General features: G+C 53.7%; 1 protein-coding gene across 1 annotated transcript in view; it reads right to left on the bottom strand.

The window, feature by feature from the left end:
* Positions 1-18,326, bottom strand: part of LOC142907946 (mitogen-activated protein kinase kinase kinase kinase 4-like) — a 109,597-nt gene that overhangs the window by 68,874 nt on the left and 22,397 nt on the right. The window contains exon 3 of the mRNA XM_076057974.1: positions 9,713-9,778. Within this exon, the coding sequence (XP_075914089.1) occupies positions 9,713-9,778 (66 nt within the window). The remainder of the gene's footprint in view (positions 1-9,712; positions 9,779-18,326) is intronic.

Here is an 18,326-nt window from a genome sequence, read left to right as displayed (position 1 = left end):
TGAGTCTGTGGGTCTCTGTGTGGTGGGTCTGTGGGTCTCTGTGTGAGTGAGTCTATGGGTCTCTGTGTGGTGAGTCTATGGATCTCTGTGTGAGTGAGTCTATGGGTCTCTGTGTGAGTGAGTCTATGGGTCTCTGTGTGGTGAGTCGTTGGGTCTTTGTGTGGTGAGTCTGTGGGTCTCTGTGTGGTGGGTATGTGGGTCTCTTGTGTGGTGAGTCTATGGGTCTCTGTGTGGTGAGTCTATGGGTCTCTGTGTGGTGAGAATGTGGGTCTCTGTGTGGTGAGTTTATGGCTCTCTGTGTGGTGAGTCTGTGGGTCTCTGTGTGATGAGTCTGTGGGTCTCTGTGGGTTTCTGTGTGGTGAGTCTATGGGTCTCTGTGTGGTGAGTCTGTGGGTCTCTCTGTGGTGAGACTGTGGGTCTCTGTGTGGTGAGTCTTTGGGTCTCTGTGTGGTGAGTCTGTGGGTCTGTGTGTGATGAGTCTGTGGGTCTCTGTGTGATGAGTCTGTGGGTCTCTGTGTGGTGAGTCTGTGGGTCTCTGTGTGGTGAGTCTGTGGGTCTCTGTGTGGTAAGTCTGTGGGTCTCTGTGTGATGAGTCTGTGGGTCTCTGTGTGATGAGTATGTGGGTCTCTGTGTGGTGAGTCTGTCGGTCTCTATGTGGTGAGTCTGTGGGTCTCTGTGTGGTGAGTCTGTGGGTCTCTGTGTGGTGAGTCTGTGGGTCTCTGTGTGGTGAGTCTGTGGGTCTCTGTGTGGTGAGTCTGTGGGTCTCTGTGTGGTGAGTCTGTGGGTCTCTGTGTGGTGAGTCTATGGGTCTCTGTGTGGTGAGTCTATCGGTCTCTGTGTGGTGAGTCTGTGGGTCTCTGTGTGGTGAGTCTGTGGGTCTCTGTGTGGTGAGTCTATGGGTCTCTGTGTGGTGAGTCTGTGGGTCTCTGTGTGGTGAGTCTGTGGGTCTCCGTGTGGTGAGTCTGTGGGTCTCCGTGTGGCGAGTCTGTGCGTCTCCGTGTGGTGAGTCTGTGGGTCTCTGTGTGGTGAGTCTGTGGGTCTCCGTGTGGTGAGTCTGTGGGTCTCCGTGTGGCGAGTCTGTGCGTCTCCGTGTGGTGAGTCTGTGGGTCTCCGTGTGGTGAGTCTGTGGGTCTCCGTGTGGTGATTCTGTGGGTCTCCGTGTGGTGAGACTGTGGGTCTCCGTGTGATGAGTCTGTGGGTCTCCGTGTGGTGAGTCTGTGGGTCTCTGTGTGGTGAGTCTATGCGTCTCTGTGTGGCGAGTCTGTGGGTCTCTGTGTGATGAGTCTATGGGTCTCTGTGTGGTGAGTCTGTGGGTCTCTGTGTGGTGAGTCTATGGGTCTCTGTGTGGTGAGTCTGTGGGTCTCTGTGTGGTGAGTCTGTGGGTCTCTGTGTGGTGAGTCAGTGGGTCTCTGTGTGGTGAGTCAGTGGATCTCTGTGTGGTGAGTCTCTGTGTGGTGAGTCTGTGGGTCTCTGTGTGGTGAGTCTGTGGGTCTCTGTGTGGTGAGTCAGTGGGTCTCTGTGTGGTGAGTCTATGGGTCTCTGTGTGGTGAGTCAGTGGATCTCTGTGTGGTGAGTCTGTGGATCTCTGTGTAGTGAGTCTATGGGTCTCTGTGTGATGAGTCTATGGGTTTCTGTGTGGTGAGTCTGCGGGTCTCTGTGTGGTGAGTCTGTGGGTCTCTGTGTGGTGAGTCTGCGGGTCTCTGTGTGGTGAGTCTGCGGGTCTGTGTGAGTGAGTCTATGGGTCTCTGTGTGAGTGAGTCTATGGGTCTATGTGTGGGGAGTCTATGGGTCTCTGTGTGGTGAGTCTGTGGGTCTCTGTGTCGTGAGTCTGTGGGTCTCTGTGTGGTGGGTCTATGGGTCTCTGTGTGGTGAGTCTCTTGTGTGGTGAGTCTATGCGTCTCTGTGTGATGAGTCTGTGGGTCTCTGTGTGGTGAGTCTATGGGTCTCTGTGTGGTGAGACTGTGGGTCTCTGTGTGGTGAGTTTATGGCTCTCTGTGTGGTGAGTCTGTGGGTCTCTGTGTGATGAGTCTGTGGGTCTCTGTGGGTTTCTGTGCGGTGAGTCTATGGGTCTCTGTGTGGTGAGTCTGTGGGTCTCTGTGTGGTGAGTCTGTGGGTCTCTGTGTGGTGAGTCTGTGGGTCTCTGTGTGACGAGTCTGTGGGTCTCTGTGTGGTGAGACTGTGGGTCTCTGTGTGGTGAGTCTTTGGGTCTCTGTGTGGTGAGTCTGTGGGTCTGTGTGTGATGAGTCTGTGGGTCTCTGTGTGATGAGTCTGTGGGTCTCTGTGTGGTGAGTCTGTGGGTCTCTGTGTGATGAGTCTGTGGGTCTCTGTGTGATGAGTCTGTGGGTCTCTGTGTGATGAGTCTGTGGGTCTCTGTGTGATGAGTCTGTGGGTCTCTGTGTGACGAGTCTGTGGGTCTCTGTGTGACGAGTCTGTGGGTCTCTGTGTGGTGAGTCTGTGGGTCTCTGTGTGATGAGTCTATGGGTCTCTGTATGATGAGTATGTGGGTCTCTGTGTGGTGAGTCTGTGGGTCTCTGTGTGGTGATTCTGTGGGTCTCTGTGTGATGAGTCTGTGGGTCTCTGTGTGATGAGTCTATGGGTCTCTGTGTGGTGAGTCTGTGGGTCTCTGTGTGGTGAGTCTATGGGTCTCTGTGATGGATCTTTGGGTCTCTGTGTGGTGAGTCTGTGGGTCTCTGTGTGGTGAGTCTGTGGGTCACTTAGTGGTGAGTCTGTGGGTCACTTAGTGGTGAGTCTGTGGGTCTCTGTGTGGTGAGTCTGTGGGTCTCTGTGTGGTGAGTCTGTGGGTCTCGTGTGATGAGTCTATGGGTCTCTGTGGGTCTCTGTGTGGTGAGTCTGTGGCTCTCTGTGTGGTGAGTCTGTGGGTCTCTGTGTGATGAGTCTATGGGTCTCTGTGGGTCTCTGTGTGGTGATTCTATGGCTATCTGTGTGATGAGTCTGTGGGTCTCTGTGTGATGAGTCTGTGGATCTCTGTGTGGTGAGTCTGTGGGTCTCTGTGTGGTGAGTCTGTGGGTCTCTGCGTGATGAGTCTGTGGGTCTCTGTATGATGAGTATGTGGGTCTCTGTGTGGTGAGTCTGTGGGTTTCTGTGTGATGAGTCTATGGGTCTCTGTATGATGAGTATGTGGGTCTCTTTGTGGTGAGTCTGTGGGTCTCTGTGTGGTGATTCTGTGGGTCTCTGTGTGATGAGTCTGTGGGTCTCTGTGTGATGAGTCTATGGGTCTCTGTGTGGTGAGTCTGTGGGTCTCTGTGTGGTGAGTCTATGGGTCTCTGTGATGGATCTTTGGGTCTCTGTGTGGTGAGTCTGTGGGTCTCTGTGTGGTGAGTCTGTGGGTCACTTAGTGGTGAGTCTGTGGGTCTCTGTGTGGTGAGTCTGTGGGTCTCTGTGTGGTGAGTCTGTGGGTCTCTGTGTGGTGAGTCTGTGGGTCTCGTGTGATGAGTCTATGGGTCTCTGTGGGTCTCTGTGTGGTGAGTCTGTGGCTCTCTGTGTGGTGAGTCTGTGGGTCTCTGTGTGATGAGTCTATGGGTCTCTGTGGGTCTCTGTGTGGTGAGTCTATGGCTATCTGTGTGATGAGTCTGTGGGTCTCTGTGTGATGAGTCTGTGGATCTCTGTGTGGTGAGTCTGTGGGTCTCTGTGTGGTGAGTCTGTGGGTCTCTGTGTGGTGAGTCTGTGGGTCTCGTGTGATGAGTCTATGAGTCTCTGTGGGTCTCTGTGTGGTGAGTCTGTGGCTCTCTTTGTGGTGAATCTGTGGGTCTCTGTGTGATGAGTCTATGGGTCTCTGTGGGTCTCTGTGTGGTGAGTCTGTGGCTGTGTGATGAGTCTGTGGGTCTCTGTGTGGTGAGTCTGTGGGTCTCTGTGGGTCTCTGTGTGGTGAGTCTGTGGCTGTGTGATGAGTCTGTGGGTCTCTGTGTGGTGAGTCTGTGGGTCTCTGTGTGGTGAGTCTGTGGGTCTCTATGTGGTAAGTCTGTGGGTCTCTGTGTGGTGAGTCTGTGGGTCTCTATGTGGTAAGTCTGTGGGTCTCTATGGGTCTCTGTGCGATGGGTCTATGGGTCTCTGTGTGGTGAGACTCCCGGTGCACCTGGTTCGGACAACTCGAGCCCGATTATTTTTCACTCTTTCCATCGACGCGACTTCACCGCGAGAATCCAGGGGCGGGAATGGAACTCGGGCCTACGCCGGACTCGCGGCGGCGCTAACAAACCCGCGCCACCACTCGCACGCGACGTGGGACAACGCGCGGCAAGCACAGGCAGGCACGCAGCAGCTCAAGAGAGAGCGCACGCACAGCTGCCACGCCCGGGGAACAGGGCCTCCCCTAGGCTGACTCGGACTAAACCCGTGCACGACGAGACGACGCGACTTTTAGGCTTTCGCGAGAGGCAGGAATTCGCTGCTCTTCGCGGGGTTTCTCTCTCGGTAAAGGAGTGACGCGCGGGGCAGGAAAATAACGACACAAAGAGAGGCCCACAGACTCGCGCGGAGACGCACAGACTCACACACAGAGACCCGCAGACTCACACAGAGACCCACAGACTCACACAGAGACCCACAGACTCACACACACAGAGAGACTCACATAGAGACCCACAGACTCACACAGAGAGACTCACAGAGAGACCCACAGACTCACACAGAGACTCACACAGAGACCCACAGACTCACACAGAGACTCACACAGAGACCCACAGAGAGACCCACAGACTCACACAGACCCACAGACTCACACAGACCCACACAGACACACACAGAGACCCACAGACTCACACAGAGACCCACAGACTCACACAGACACCCACAGACTCACACAGACCCACAGACTCACACAGAGACCCACAGACTCACACAGAGACCCACAGACTCACACAGAGACCCACAGACTCACACAGAGACGCACAGACTCACACAGAGACACCCACAGACTCACACAGACCCACAGACTCACACAGAGTCCCACAGACTCACACAGACCCACAGACACACACAGAGACCCACAGACTCACACAGACACCCACAGACTCACACAGAGACCCACAGACTCACACAGACACCCACAGACTCACACAGAGACCCACAGACTCACACAGAGACCCACAGACTCACACAGACTCACACAGACCCACAGACACACACAGAGACCCACAGACTCACACAGACCCACAGACTCACACAGAGACCCACAGACTCACACAGAGACCCACAGACTCACACAGACCCACAGACTCACACAGACCCACAGACACACACTCACAGAGAGACCCACAGACTCACACACACAGAGAGACCCACAGAGAGACCCACAGACTCACACAGACCCACAGACTCACACAGAGACCCACAGACTCACACAGAGACCCACAGACTCACACAGAGACCCACAGACTCACACAGAGACCCACAGACTCACACAGAGACCCACAGACTCACACAGAGACCCACAGAGAGACCCACAGAGAGACCCACAGACTCACACACACACACAGAGACCCACAGACTGAACCCTCTGTCGCGAGCCGTGCTGACCGTATGGAAGCTGGCGCCGTAAGCGCCACCGCCCACGCAGACTCACACAGAGACCCACAGACTCACACAGAGACCCACAGACTCACACAGAGACCCACAGACTCACACAGAGACCCATAGACTCACAGAGACCCATAGACTCACAGAGAGACCCACAGACTCACAGAGACCCATAGACTCACACAGAGACCCATAGACTCACAGAGACCCATAGACTCACAGAGAGACCCACAGACTCACACACACACAGAGACTCACACAGAGACCCACAGACACACACAGACCCACAGACACACACACACAGAGACCCACAGACTCACACACACAGAGAGACCCACAGAAAGACCCACAGACTCACACAGAGAGACCCACAGAAAGACCCACAGACTCACACACACAGAGAGACCCACAGAAAGACCCACAGACTCACACAGACCCACAGACTCACACAGAGACCCACAGACTCACACAGAGACCCACAGACTCACACAGAGACCCACAGACACACACAGACCCACAGACACACACAGACCCACAGACACACACTCACAGAGAGACCCACAGACTCACACACACAGAGAGACCCACAGAAAGACCCACAGACTCACACACACAGAGAGACCCACAGAAAGACCCACAGACTCACACACACAGAGAGACCCACAGAAAGACCCACAGACTCACACACACAGAGAGACCCACAGAAAGACCCACAGACTCACACAGAGCGACCCACAGACTGAACCCTCCGTCGCGAGCCGTGCTGACTGTATGGAAGCTGGTGCCGTAAGCGCCACCGCCCACTTAGGGCGCCGTGGCCCTGCGTGTCGACGCCACGTGGTACACTCCACGTGCGGCGCGCGACATCCAGCAGTGGATCATGACGACGACGATGACTGCCACGACAATGGCAACGACGACGACAATCACCATGACGACAATCACCATGACGACGTCGTCGTCGACGATCGTGACGACGACGACGACGACTACCATCACCACGACGTGTGGGTGCTACTACTACTGCTGCTGCAACTACTGCTACTACTACTACTGCTGCTGCTACTGCTACTACTACTGCTACTACTGCTGCTACTACTGCTACTACTACTACTGCTGCTACTACTGCTACTACTGCTGCTGCAACTACTGCTACTACTACTACTGCTGCTACTACTGCTGCTACTTCTACTGCTGCTGCTACTGCTACTACTGCTGCTGCAACTACTGCTGCTGCAACTACTGCTGCTACTGCTGCTGCTACTTCTACTGCTACTTCTACTGCTGCTGCTACTTCTACTGCTGCTGCTACTTCTACTACTGCTGCTACTACTACTACTGCTGCTACTACTACTACTGCTGCTACTACTACTACTGCTGCTACTACTACTGCTGCTGCTACTACTACTGCTGCTACTGCTGCTGCTACTACTACTACTGCTGCTGCTGTTGCTGCTGTTGCTGCTGCTGCTGCTACTGCTGCTGCTGCTGTTGCTGCTGTTGCTGCTGCTGCTATTGCTGCTGCTGCTGTTGCTGCTACTGCTGCTACTGCTGCTGCTGTTGCTGCTATTGCTGCTGTTGCTGCTGCTGTTGCTGCTGCAGTTGCTGCTCACAGCATGCCTCGCGAGACCACGCGGGGCCTAGCGTGTCGACAGGGGGCGACCCGGTAAACACGCGCACGGCGGCAACATCAACCGACGGTCGTCACGGCGCGCGTGCCAGGCTAGGTGCGCGCCTCGAGGTCCACGTGAAGTTGTGGAAGGCTTGCTGGCCAGCAGGTCATGGGGGACAGACCCAGCTGTCGTGGGTCGACCGACAAGGACGATTGGCAGATGCCTGGCATGCACGTAGAAGGACCAGAGGCTTGTATACGGAGCCTCGCAGGCACGCACACACATTGAGACTCAGAACCCATTGGGGCTCACTTAGAAACACGTAAGACACCCACAGGCGTACACACATTTAAAAGACTCGCGTAGACTCACAGAGAGACCCATAGACTTACAGAGAGACCCATAGACTCACAGAGAGGCCCATAGACTCACATAGAGACCCATAGACTCACACAGAGAGACACATAGAGACCCATAGACTCACACACAGAGACGCACAGACTCACACAGAGACCCACAGACTCACACAGACGCACAGACTCACGCAGAGACCCACAAACTCACACAGAGAGTCCCATAGACTCACAGAGAAACCCATAGACTCACAGAGAGACCCATAGACTCACAGAGAGACCCATAGACTCACAGCGAGCCCCATAGACTCACAGAGAGACCCATAGACTCACAGAGAGACCCATAGACTCACATAGAGACCCATAGACTCACACAGAGAGTCCCATAGACTCACAGAGAGGCCCATAGACTCACAGAGAGACCCATAGACTCACAGAGAGACCCATAGGCTCACAGCGAGACCCATAGACTCACAGAGATAGTCCCATAGACTCACAGAGATAGTCCCATAGACTCACAGAGATAGTCCCATAGACTCACAGAGATAGTCCCATAGACTCACAGAGAGTCCCATAGACTCACAGAGAGACCCATAGACTCACAGAGAGACCCATAGACTCACAGAGAGACCCATAGACTCACACTGAGAGCCCCATAGACTCACAGAGAGACCCATAGACTCACAGAGAGACCCATAGACTCACAGAGAGACCCATAGACTCACACTGAGAGACCCATAGACTCACAGAGAGACCCATAGACTCATGGAGAGACCCATAGACTCACAGAGAGGCCCATAGACTCACAGAGAGCCCCATAGACTCACAGAGAGACCCATAGACTCACAGCGAGACCCATAGACTCACAGAGAGTGCCATAGACTCAGAGAGACCCATAGACTCACAGAGAGCCCATATACTCACAGAGAGCCCATAGACTCACAGAGAGCCCATAGACTCACAGAGAGACCCATAGACTCACAGAAAGACCCATAGACTCGCAGAGAGACCCATAGACTCACACTGAGTGTCCCATAGACTCACAGAGAGACCCATAGACTCACATAGAGACCCATAGACTCACAGCGGAACCCATAGACTCACAGAGAGACCCATAGACTCACAGAGAGACCCATAGACTCACAGCGAGACCCATAGACTCACAGAGAGACCCATAGACTCACAGAGAGACCCATAGACTCACAGAGAGACCCATAGACTCACAGAGAGACCCATAGACCCACAGAGAGACCCATAGACTCACAGAGAGACCCATAGACTCACAGAGAGTCCCATAGACTCACACTGAGAGCCCCATAGACTCACAGAGAGACCCATAGACTCACAGAGAGACCCATAGACTCACAGAGAGACCAATAGACTCACACTGAGAGTCCCATAGACTCACAGAGAGTCCCATAGACTCACACTGAGAGCCCCATAGACTCACAGAGAGACCCATAGACTCACAGAGAGACCCATAGACTCACACAGAGTAACCCAAAGACTCACAGAGAGACCCATAGACTCACAGAGAGAGACACATAGACTCATGCTGAGACTGAAACACGGGGAGACTCAGATACAAGGGAGACTCACAGATAATCCAATAGGCTCACATAGAGACCCATAGACTCACACAGAGTCCCATAGACCCGCAAAAAGACTCGTGGTACAGCGTGGTGTGGTACAGCGTGGTGTGGTGTGGTACAGCGTGGTGTGGTATAGCGTGGTGTGGTATAGCGTGGTGTGGTATAGCGTGGTGTGGTGTGGTACAGCGTGGTGTGGTACAGCGTGGTGTGGTACAGCGTGGTGTGGTGTGGTACAACATGGTGTGATGTGGTGTAACGTGGTGTGGTGTGGTACAGCGTGGTGTGGTGTGGTGTGGTACATGGTGTGATGTGGTGTAACGTGGTGTGGTGTGGTACAGCGTGGTGTGGTGTAACGTGGTGTGGTGTGGTACAGCGTGGTGTGGTGTAACGTGGTGTGGTGTGGTACAGCGTGGTGTGGTGTAACGTGGTGTGGTACGTACGTAATACAACATGGTGTGGTGTGGTGTAACGTGGTGTGGTGTGGTACAGCGTGGTGCGTGGTGTGGTACAACGTGGTGTGGTACGTGGCGTGGTACAGCGTGGTGTGGTGTAACGTGGTGTGGTGTGGTACAGCGTGGTGTGGTGTGGTGTAACGAGGTGTGGCGTGGCGCTACGGCACCTTGTACACTTGTCCGTAGGTTCCATTGCCGACCACTTCCACCAGCTCGAAGATCCCAGCCGGGTCCTGTGAGCACACAAAGACAAAAGCCGCCCACCGTGAGGCGCCGGCAGACTTCACCCACTCGCAGAGACCCACAGACTCACACAGAGAAACATAGACTCACACAGAGACCCACAGACTCACACAGAGACCCATAGACTCACACAGAGACCCACAGACTCACGCAGAGACCCATAGACTCACACAGAGACCCACAGACTCACACAGAGACCCATAGACTCACACAGAGACCCATAGACTCACACAGAGACCCACAGACACACACAGAGAAACATAGACTCACATAGAGAAACATAGACTCACATAGAGACCCACAGACTCACATAGAGACCCACAGACTCACACGTAGACCCACAGACTCACACAGAGAAACATAGACTCACACAGAGACCCACAGACTCACACAGAGAAACACAGACTCACACAGAGACCCACAGACTCACGCAGAGACCCACAGACTCACACGTAGACCCACAGACTCACACAGAGACCCACAGACTCACACAGAGACCCACAGACTCACACAGAGACCCACAGACTCACACAGAGACCCACAGAATCACACAGAGACCCACAGACTCACACAGAGAAACATAGACTCACATAGAGACCCACAGACTCACACAGAGAAACATAGACTCACACAGAGACCCACAGACTCACACAGAGACCCACAGACTCACACAGAGAAACATAGACTCACATAGAGACCCACAGACTCACACAGAGAAACATAGACTCACACAGAGACCCACAGACTCACACAGAGAAACATAGACTCACATAGAGACCCACAGACTCACAGAGGCACACACAGACTCGCACAGAGACCCCACAGAGTCACACAAAGACCCATAGACTCACACAAAGACCCATAGACTCACACAGAGATCCACAGACTCACACAGAGACCCATAGACTCACACAGAGACCCACAGACTCACACAGAGAAACATAGACTCACATAGAGACCCACAGACTCAGAGGCACACACAGACTCGCACAGAGACCCCACAGACTCACACGTAGACCCATAGACTCACACAGAGACCCACAGACTCACGCAGAGACCCATAGACTCACACAGAGACCCACAGACTCACATAGAGACCCATAGACTCACACAGAGACCCACAGACTCACACAGAGACCCACAGACTCACACATAGACCCACAGACTCACACATAGACCCACAGACTCACACAGAGACCCATAGACTCACACAGAGACCCACAGACTCACACAGAGACCCATAGACTCACACAGAGACCCACAGACTCACACAGAGAAACATAGACTCACATAGAGACCCACAGACTCATAGAGGCACACACAGACTCGCAGAGACCCCACAGACTCACACAAAGACCCACAGACTCACACAGAGACCCACAGACTCACACAGAGACCCACAGACTCACACAGAGACCCACAGACTCACACAGAGACCCACAGACTCACACAGAGAAACATAGACTCACATAAAGACCCACAGACTCACAGAGGCACACACAGACTCGCACAGAGACCCCACAGACTCACACAGACCCACAGACTCACACAGACCCACAGACTCACACAGACCCATAGACTCACACAGAGACCCACAGACTCACACAGAGACCCACAGACTCACATAGAGACCCACAGACTCACATAGAGACCCACAGACTCACACAGAGACCCACAGACTCACACAGAGACCCACAGACTCACACAGAGACCCACAGACTCACACGGAGACCCATAGACTCACACAGAGACCCACAGACTCACACAGAGAAACATAGAATCACACAGAGACCCACAGACTCACACAGACCCATAGACTCACACAGAGACCCACAGACTCACATAGAGACCCACAGACTCACAGAGGCACACACAGACTCGCACAGAGACCCCACAGAGACCCACAGACTCACACAGAGACCCACAGACTCACACAGAGACCCACAGACTCACACAGAGAAACATAGACTCACATAAAGACCCACAGACTCACAGAGGCACACACAGACTCGCACAGAGACCCCACAGACTCACACGTAGACCCATAGACTCACACAGAGACCCACAGACTCACACAGAGACCCACAGACTCATGCAGAGACCCATAGACTCACACAGAGACCCACAAACTCACACAGAGACCCACAGACTCACACAGAGACCCACAGACTCACACAGAGACCCACAGACTCATCACACAGAGACCCACAGATTCACCACACAGAGACCCACAGACTCATCACACAGATAGTCATAGACTCACCACACAGAGACCCATAAACTCACCACACAGAGACCCACAGACTCACACAGAGACCCACAGACTCACACAGAGACCCACAGACTCACACAGAGACCCACAGACTCACACAGAGACCCACTGACTGACACAGAGATCAACAGACTCACACAGAGACCCACAGACTCACACGTAGACTCAGACTCACACGCAGACCCATAGACTCACACAGAGACCCACAGACTCACACAGAGACCCATAGACTCACACAGAGACCCATAGACTCACACAGAGACCCATAGACTCACACAGAGACACACAGACTCACACGCTGACCCACAGACTCACACGCTGACCCACAGACTCACACAGAGACCCACAAACTCACAGACCCACACAAAGACCCACAGACGCATAGACCCATATAGAGACCCACAGACTCACACAGAGACCCGTAGACTCACACAGAGACCCATAGACTCACACAGAGACCCATAGACTCACACAGAGACCCACAGACTCACACAGAGACCCACAGACTCACACAGAGTCCCATAGCACGGTTGGCCACGTATTGTGTGAACGAAGTTCAACGTACACATGTACATACTACCAGCAACACTATTAAGAACGGCACTACGCATGACAGGGTGGTGGGGCACGAACCACGCCCGGCCGCCTTTGTCTCCCCAGTGGCGATGTTTACTACACCAGGTAATCATTTGAGGCTGAGTCAACCTAGGGGAGGCCCAGGACCGGTTGGCCGTGAGCGGGAATCGAACCCGTGTCGCCGGGTTCATAGAGCAGCCTAGCGCTAACCACTGCACCGCCGCTCCCCACTACTACAAAGAGAAAGATCCCCCGTGTAGCCTCTACAGACTGCTGGGGCAAGTGCTGTTCGTAGCGAGTAGCAGCAGCAGCTATGAAGGTAGACACAGACAAAGATCTCCCGTGAAGCCTCAACAGACTGTAGGGGCAAGTGCTGTTAGTAGCGAGTAGCAGCAGCTATGAAGGTAGACACAGACAAAGATTCCCCGTGTAGCCTCTACAGACTGCTGGGGCAAGTGCTGTTGGTAGCGAGTAGCAGCAGCAGCTATGAAGGTAGACACAGACAAAGATCCCCCGTGTAGCCTCTAACAGACTGTAGGGGCAAGTGCTGTTAGTAGCGAGTAGCAGCAGCTATGAAGATAGACACAGACAAAGATCCCCCGTGTAGCCTCTTAACAAACTGTAGGGGCAAGTGCTGTTAGTAGCGAGTAGCAGCACCTATGAAGGTAGACACAGACAAAGATCCCCCGTGAAGCCTCAACAGGCTGCTGGGGCAAGTGCTGTTAGTAGCGAGTAGCAGCAGCTATGAAGGAAGACACAGACAAAGGTTCCCCGTGTAGCCTTAATACGGTGTAGGGGCAAGTGCTGTTAGTAGCGAGCAGCAACTATTGAAGTCCAGCGCTGTGGCACACGAGGGGTGTGGGGTGGTGGACAGTGCCACGCCTCCACCCATTATCCACACACGGGCACAAATGCCGTAACACGCACAATGAAGATGCAGTGACACACACACAGGCAAGCCACAGACTTTGGTACCTGAAGGCACAAATACTGCCAACTCATAAATACTTGCTAGCACACACCTACTGCCCACACTACAAATACCCCTCCCATCCCGTGTAGCCTCTTAACAGACTGCTGGGGCAAGTACTGTTAGTAGCGAGTAGCAGCGCCTATGAAGGTAGACACAGACAAAGATCCCCCGTGTAGCCTCAACAGACTGCTGGGGCAAGTGCTGTTGGTAGCGAGTAGCAGCAGCAGCAGCTATGAAGGTAGACAAAGATCCCCCGTGTAGCCTCTACAGACTGCTGGGGCAAGTGCTGTTAGTAGCGGGTAGCAGCAGCGCCTATGAAGGTAGACACAGACAAAGATCCCCCGTGTAGCCTCAACAGACTGCTGGGGCAAGTGCTGTTAGTAGCGAGTAGCAGCACCTATGAAGGTAGACACAGACAAAGATCCCCCGTGTAGCCTCTACAGACTGCCGGGGCAAGTGCTGTTAGTAGCGAGTAGCAGCAGCGCCTCTGAAGGTAGACACAGACAAAGATCCCCCGTGTAGCCTCAGTAGAGTGCTGGGGCAAGTGCTGTTAGTAGCGAGTAGCAGCGCCTATGAAGGTAGATAGGCAAAGATCCCCCATGTCGCCTCAACAGACTGCTGGGGCAAGTGCTGTTAGTAGCGAGTAGCAGCAGCAGCTATGAAGGTAGACACAGACAAAGATCCCCCGTGTAGCCTCTACAGACTGCTGGGGCAAGTGCTGTTGGTAGCGAGTAGCAGCACCTATGAAGGTACAGTGAGGAGGAAAAAAGTATTTGATCCCCTGCTGATTTTATACGTTTGCCCACTGACAAAGAAATGATCAGTCTATAATTTTAATGGTAGGTTTATTTGAACAGTGAGAGACAGAATAACAACAACAACAAAATCCAGAAAAACGCATGTCAAAAATGTTATAAATTGATTTGCATTTCAATGAGGGAAATAATTATTTGACCCCCTCTCGATCAGAACGATTTCTGGCTCCTAGGTGTCTTTTATACAGGTAATGAGCCGAGGCAGATCGTCGTTTAGGGGCTCACGGCACGTTTTATTTAGGGGCTTACGCCAGTTGTTTTACTAAAGACCTCTCCGCACACGACTCTGTGTACTGCCCCCTCACTGCCTACACTCCACACCCCCGGGGGAAGGGTACTGGGGGAGGTCCCTAGCACACCAGCAGGCTACCCTAGCCTGGTGCCAATTTCCCTCTACCCTGGGGTCCCATCGCTCCCCCAGGGGTAGGGTACTGGGGGAGGTCCCTAGCATACCCACAGACTACTCCAGCCTGGTGCCAATTTCCCCCTACCCCTGTGTCCCATCGCTCCCCCAGGGGTAGGGTACTGGGGAGGTCCCTAGCACACTCACAGGCTACCCTAGCCTGGTGCTCATTACCCCCTAGGCTGGGTCACATCGCTCCCCCAGGGGTAGGGTTACTGGGGAGGTCCCTAGCACACCCACAGGCTACCCTAGCCTGGTGCCAATTTCCCTCTACCCCAGGGTCCCATCGCTCCCTCAGGGGGTAGGGTACTGGGGAGGTCCCTAGCACACCCACAGGCTACCCTAGCCTGGTGCTAATTTCCCCCTACCCTGGGTCACATCGCTCCCCCAGGGATAGGGTACTGGGGAGGTCCCTAGCACACCCACAGGCTACTCTAGCCTGGTGCCAATTTCCCCCTACCTTGGGGTCCCGACTTCCACCCTTCAAGTTCCCGGACTCTCCCGACGACCCTGAACCCGTGACGGGTTCCAGCTTAAATCCCCCAGGGGGACATGACGTCACCGTCCCGCCCCCTGTCCATGACGTCACCGTCCGTGACGTCATCGTGCCAGAGTGCGAGCGTGACGTGACATCACTAACTCCTACTTCTACACCTGTATAAAAGACACCTGTCCACAGAAGCAATCAATCAATCAGATTGCAAACTCTCCACCATGGCCAAGACCAAAGAGCTCTCCAAGGATTGTCAGGGACAAGATTGTAGACCTACACAAGGCTGGAATGGGCTGCAAGGCCATTGCCAAGCAGCTTGGTGAGAAGGTGACAACAGTTGGTGCGATTATTCGCAAATGGAAGAAACACAAAAGAACAGTCAATCTCCCTCGGCCTGGGGCTCCATGCAAGATCTCACCTCGTGGAGTTGCAATGATCATGAGAACGGTGAGGAATCAGCCCAGAACTACACGGGAGGATCTTGTCAATGATCTCAAGGCAGCTGGGACCATAGTCACCAAGAAAACAATTGGTAACACACTACGCCGTGAAGGACTGAAATCCTGCAGCGCCCGCAAGGTCCCCCCTGCTCAAGAAACCACATATACATGCTCGTCTGAAGTTTGCCAATGAACATCTGAATGATTCAGAGGAGAACTGGGTGAAAGTGTTGTGGTCAGATGAGACCAAAATGGAGCTCTTTGGCATCAACTCAACTCGCCGTGTTTGGAGGAGGAATGCTGCCTATGACCCCAAGAACACCATCTCCACCATCAAACATGGAGGTGGAAACATTATGCTTTGGGGGTGTTTTTCTGCTAAGGGGACAGGACAACTTCACCGCATCAAAGGGACGATGGACGGGGCCATGTACCGTCAAATCTTGCGTGAGAACCTCCTTCCCTCAGCCAGGGCATTGAAAATGGGTGTGGATGGGTATTCCAGCATGACAATGACCCAAACCACACGGCCAAGGCCGTGTGGCTCAAGAAGAAGCACATTAAGGTCCTGGAGTGGACTAGCCAGTCTCCAGACCTTAATCCCATAAAAAAATCTGTGGAGGGAGCTGAAGGTTCGAGTTGCCAAACGTCAGCCTCGAAACCTTAATGACTTGGAGAAGATCTGCAAAGAGGAGTGGGACAAAATCCCTCCTGAGATGTGTGCAAACCTGGTGGCCAGCTACAAGAAACGTCTGACCTCTGATTGCCAACAAGGGTTTTGCCACCAAGTACTAAGTCATGTTTTGCAGAGGGGTCAAATATTGATTTCCCTCATTAAAATGCAAATCCATTTATAACATTTTTGACATGCGTTTTTCTGGATTTTTTTGTTGTTATTCTGCCTCTCACTGTTCAAATAAACCTACCATTAAAATTATAGACTGATCATTTCTTTGTCAGTGGGCAAACGTACAAAATCAGCAGGGGATCAAATACTTTTTTCCCTCACTGTAGACACAGACAAAGATCCTCCGCGTAGCCTCAACAGACTGCTGGGGCAAGTGCTGTTAGTAGCGAGTAGCGAGTAGCAGCAGCTATGAAGGTAGACACAAAGGTCCCCCGTGTAGCCTCTACAGACTGCTGGGGCAAGTGCTGTTAGTAGCGAGTAGCAGCACCTATGAAGGTAGACACAGACAAAGGTCCCCCGTGTAGCCTCTACAGACTGCTGGGGCAAGTGCTGTTAGTAGCGAGTAGCAGCACCTATGAAGGCTACCGGCACCGTGGCACACGAGGGGGTGGGTCGCCAGCACCACGCCTGGCCGCCTTTGTCTCCCCCAGTGGCGATGTTTACTGCACCGCCACTACACCAGGTACTCATTTGAGGCCGAGTCGACCTAGGGGAGGGCTAACTGACGCGTGACCGCTCGCACCCCTCCCCCCCCCCCGTGTGCAGACGACAACACGCACACAAACACTCACACATACACTCACACTCACGCACAGACACACTCACACTCACGCACAGACACACTCACACATACACTCACACTCACACACACTCACGCACAGACACACTCGCACAGACACTCACAGACACACTCACGCACAGACACACTCACGCACAGACACTCACACACTCACGCACAGACACTCACACACTCACGCACACAGACACTCACACACTCACGCACACAGACACTCACACACTCACGCACACAGACACTCACACACTCACGCACACAGACACTCACACACTCACGCACACAGACACTCACACACTCACGCACACAGACACACTCACACACACTCACGCACACAGACACACTCACACAGACACACTCACACAGACACACTCACACACATGCACTCACGCACAGACACTCGCACACACAACAACAACCGCCATTCACCACTTAGTGGCGGTGACGTCACCACGGCTCTTGTGCCAGGCTAGGTGCACGTTGAGCCTACGTGAAGTGTCGAACGCCCGCTGGCAGGAGGTCAGGGGGCAGACCCAGGTGCCACGGGTCGACTGATTGAGATGTCTGAGATGACTGGCTGATGCACCACCTGTGCCCCCTACTGTGCCAACCCGTAGTGCTTTAGCCACCCGGCGCTCCGCTCGTTGTTGTGAGCGTCGCTCCTCCGCCCTTCGTTGTTGTTGGAGGGCGACTGTCTCCAACAACTGCCCAGTAGCAGCGTCCTTCACGAGCCTCCTCCTCCACAGAGGCCGATCTTGACACCGCTGGTACCGGTCATCGGCAAGTTCACTCAGCTCCACGTCCTCCTGTACCACGTCACTCCATCTCTTCTCTAGCCCGACCCTCTCAGGCAAGTCGTCTACGCCTTACACCAAGATGTAATAAGAAAGGGACCGACAGTACGAAGAGTCCCTGAGTGTGCGAGACAGATTGATTCCATGTGCGGTGGGTGTGTGTGGGTGTGTGTGTGTGGCCTCAGGGTGCACATGGCCTGGCACAAGCGTCGTGGTGACGTCACCGCCACTTAGTGGCGAATGGCGGTTGTTGTTGTGGGTGTGTGTGGGTGTGTGTGGGTGTGTGTGTGG

The sequence above is a fragment of the Petromyzon marinus genome (genome assembly GCF_048934315.1).
Source record: "Petromyzon marinus isolate PM22_M1 ecotype Great Lakes invasive population chromosome 67 unlocalized genomic scaffold, UKy_Petmar_22M1.pri1.0 chr67_unloc.1, whole genome shotgun sequence".
NCBI lineage: Eukaryota > Metazoa > Chordata > Hyperoartia > Petromyzontiformes > Petromyzontidae > Petromyzon > Petromyzon marinus.
The sequence above is the reverse complement of the archived record's forward strand: the minus strand, read 5'-3'. Positions and strand labels throughout refer to the sequence as shown.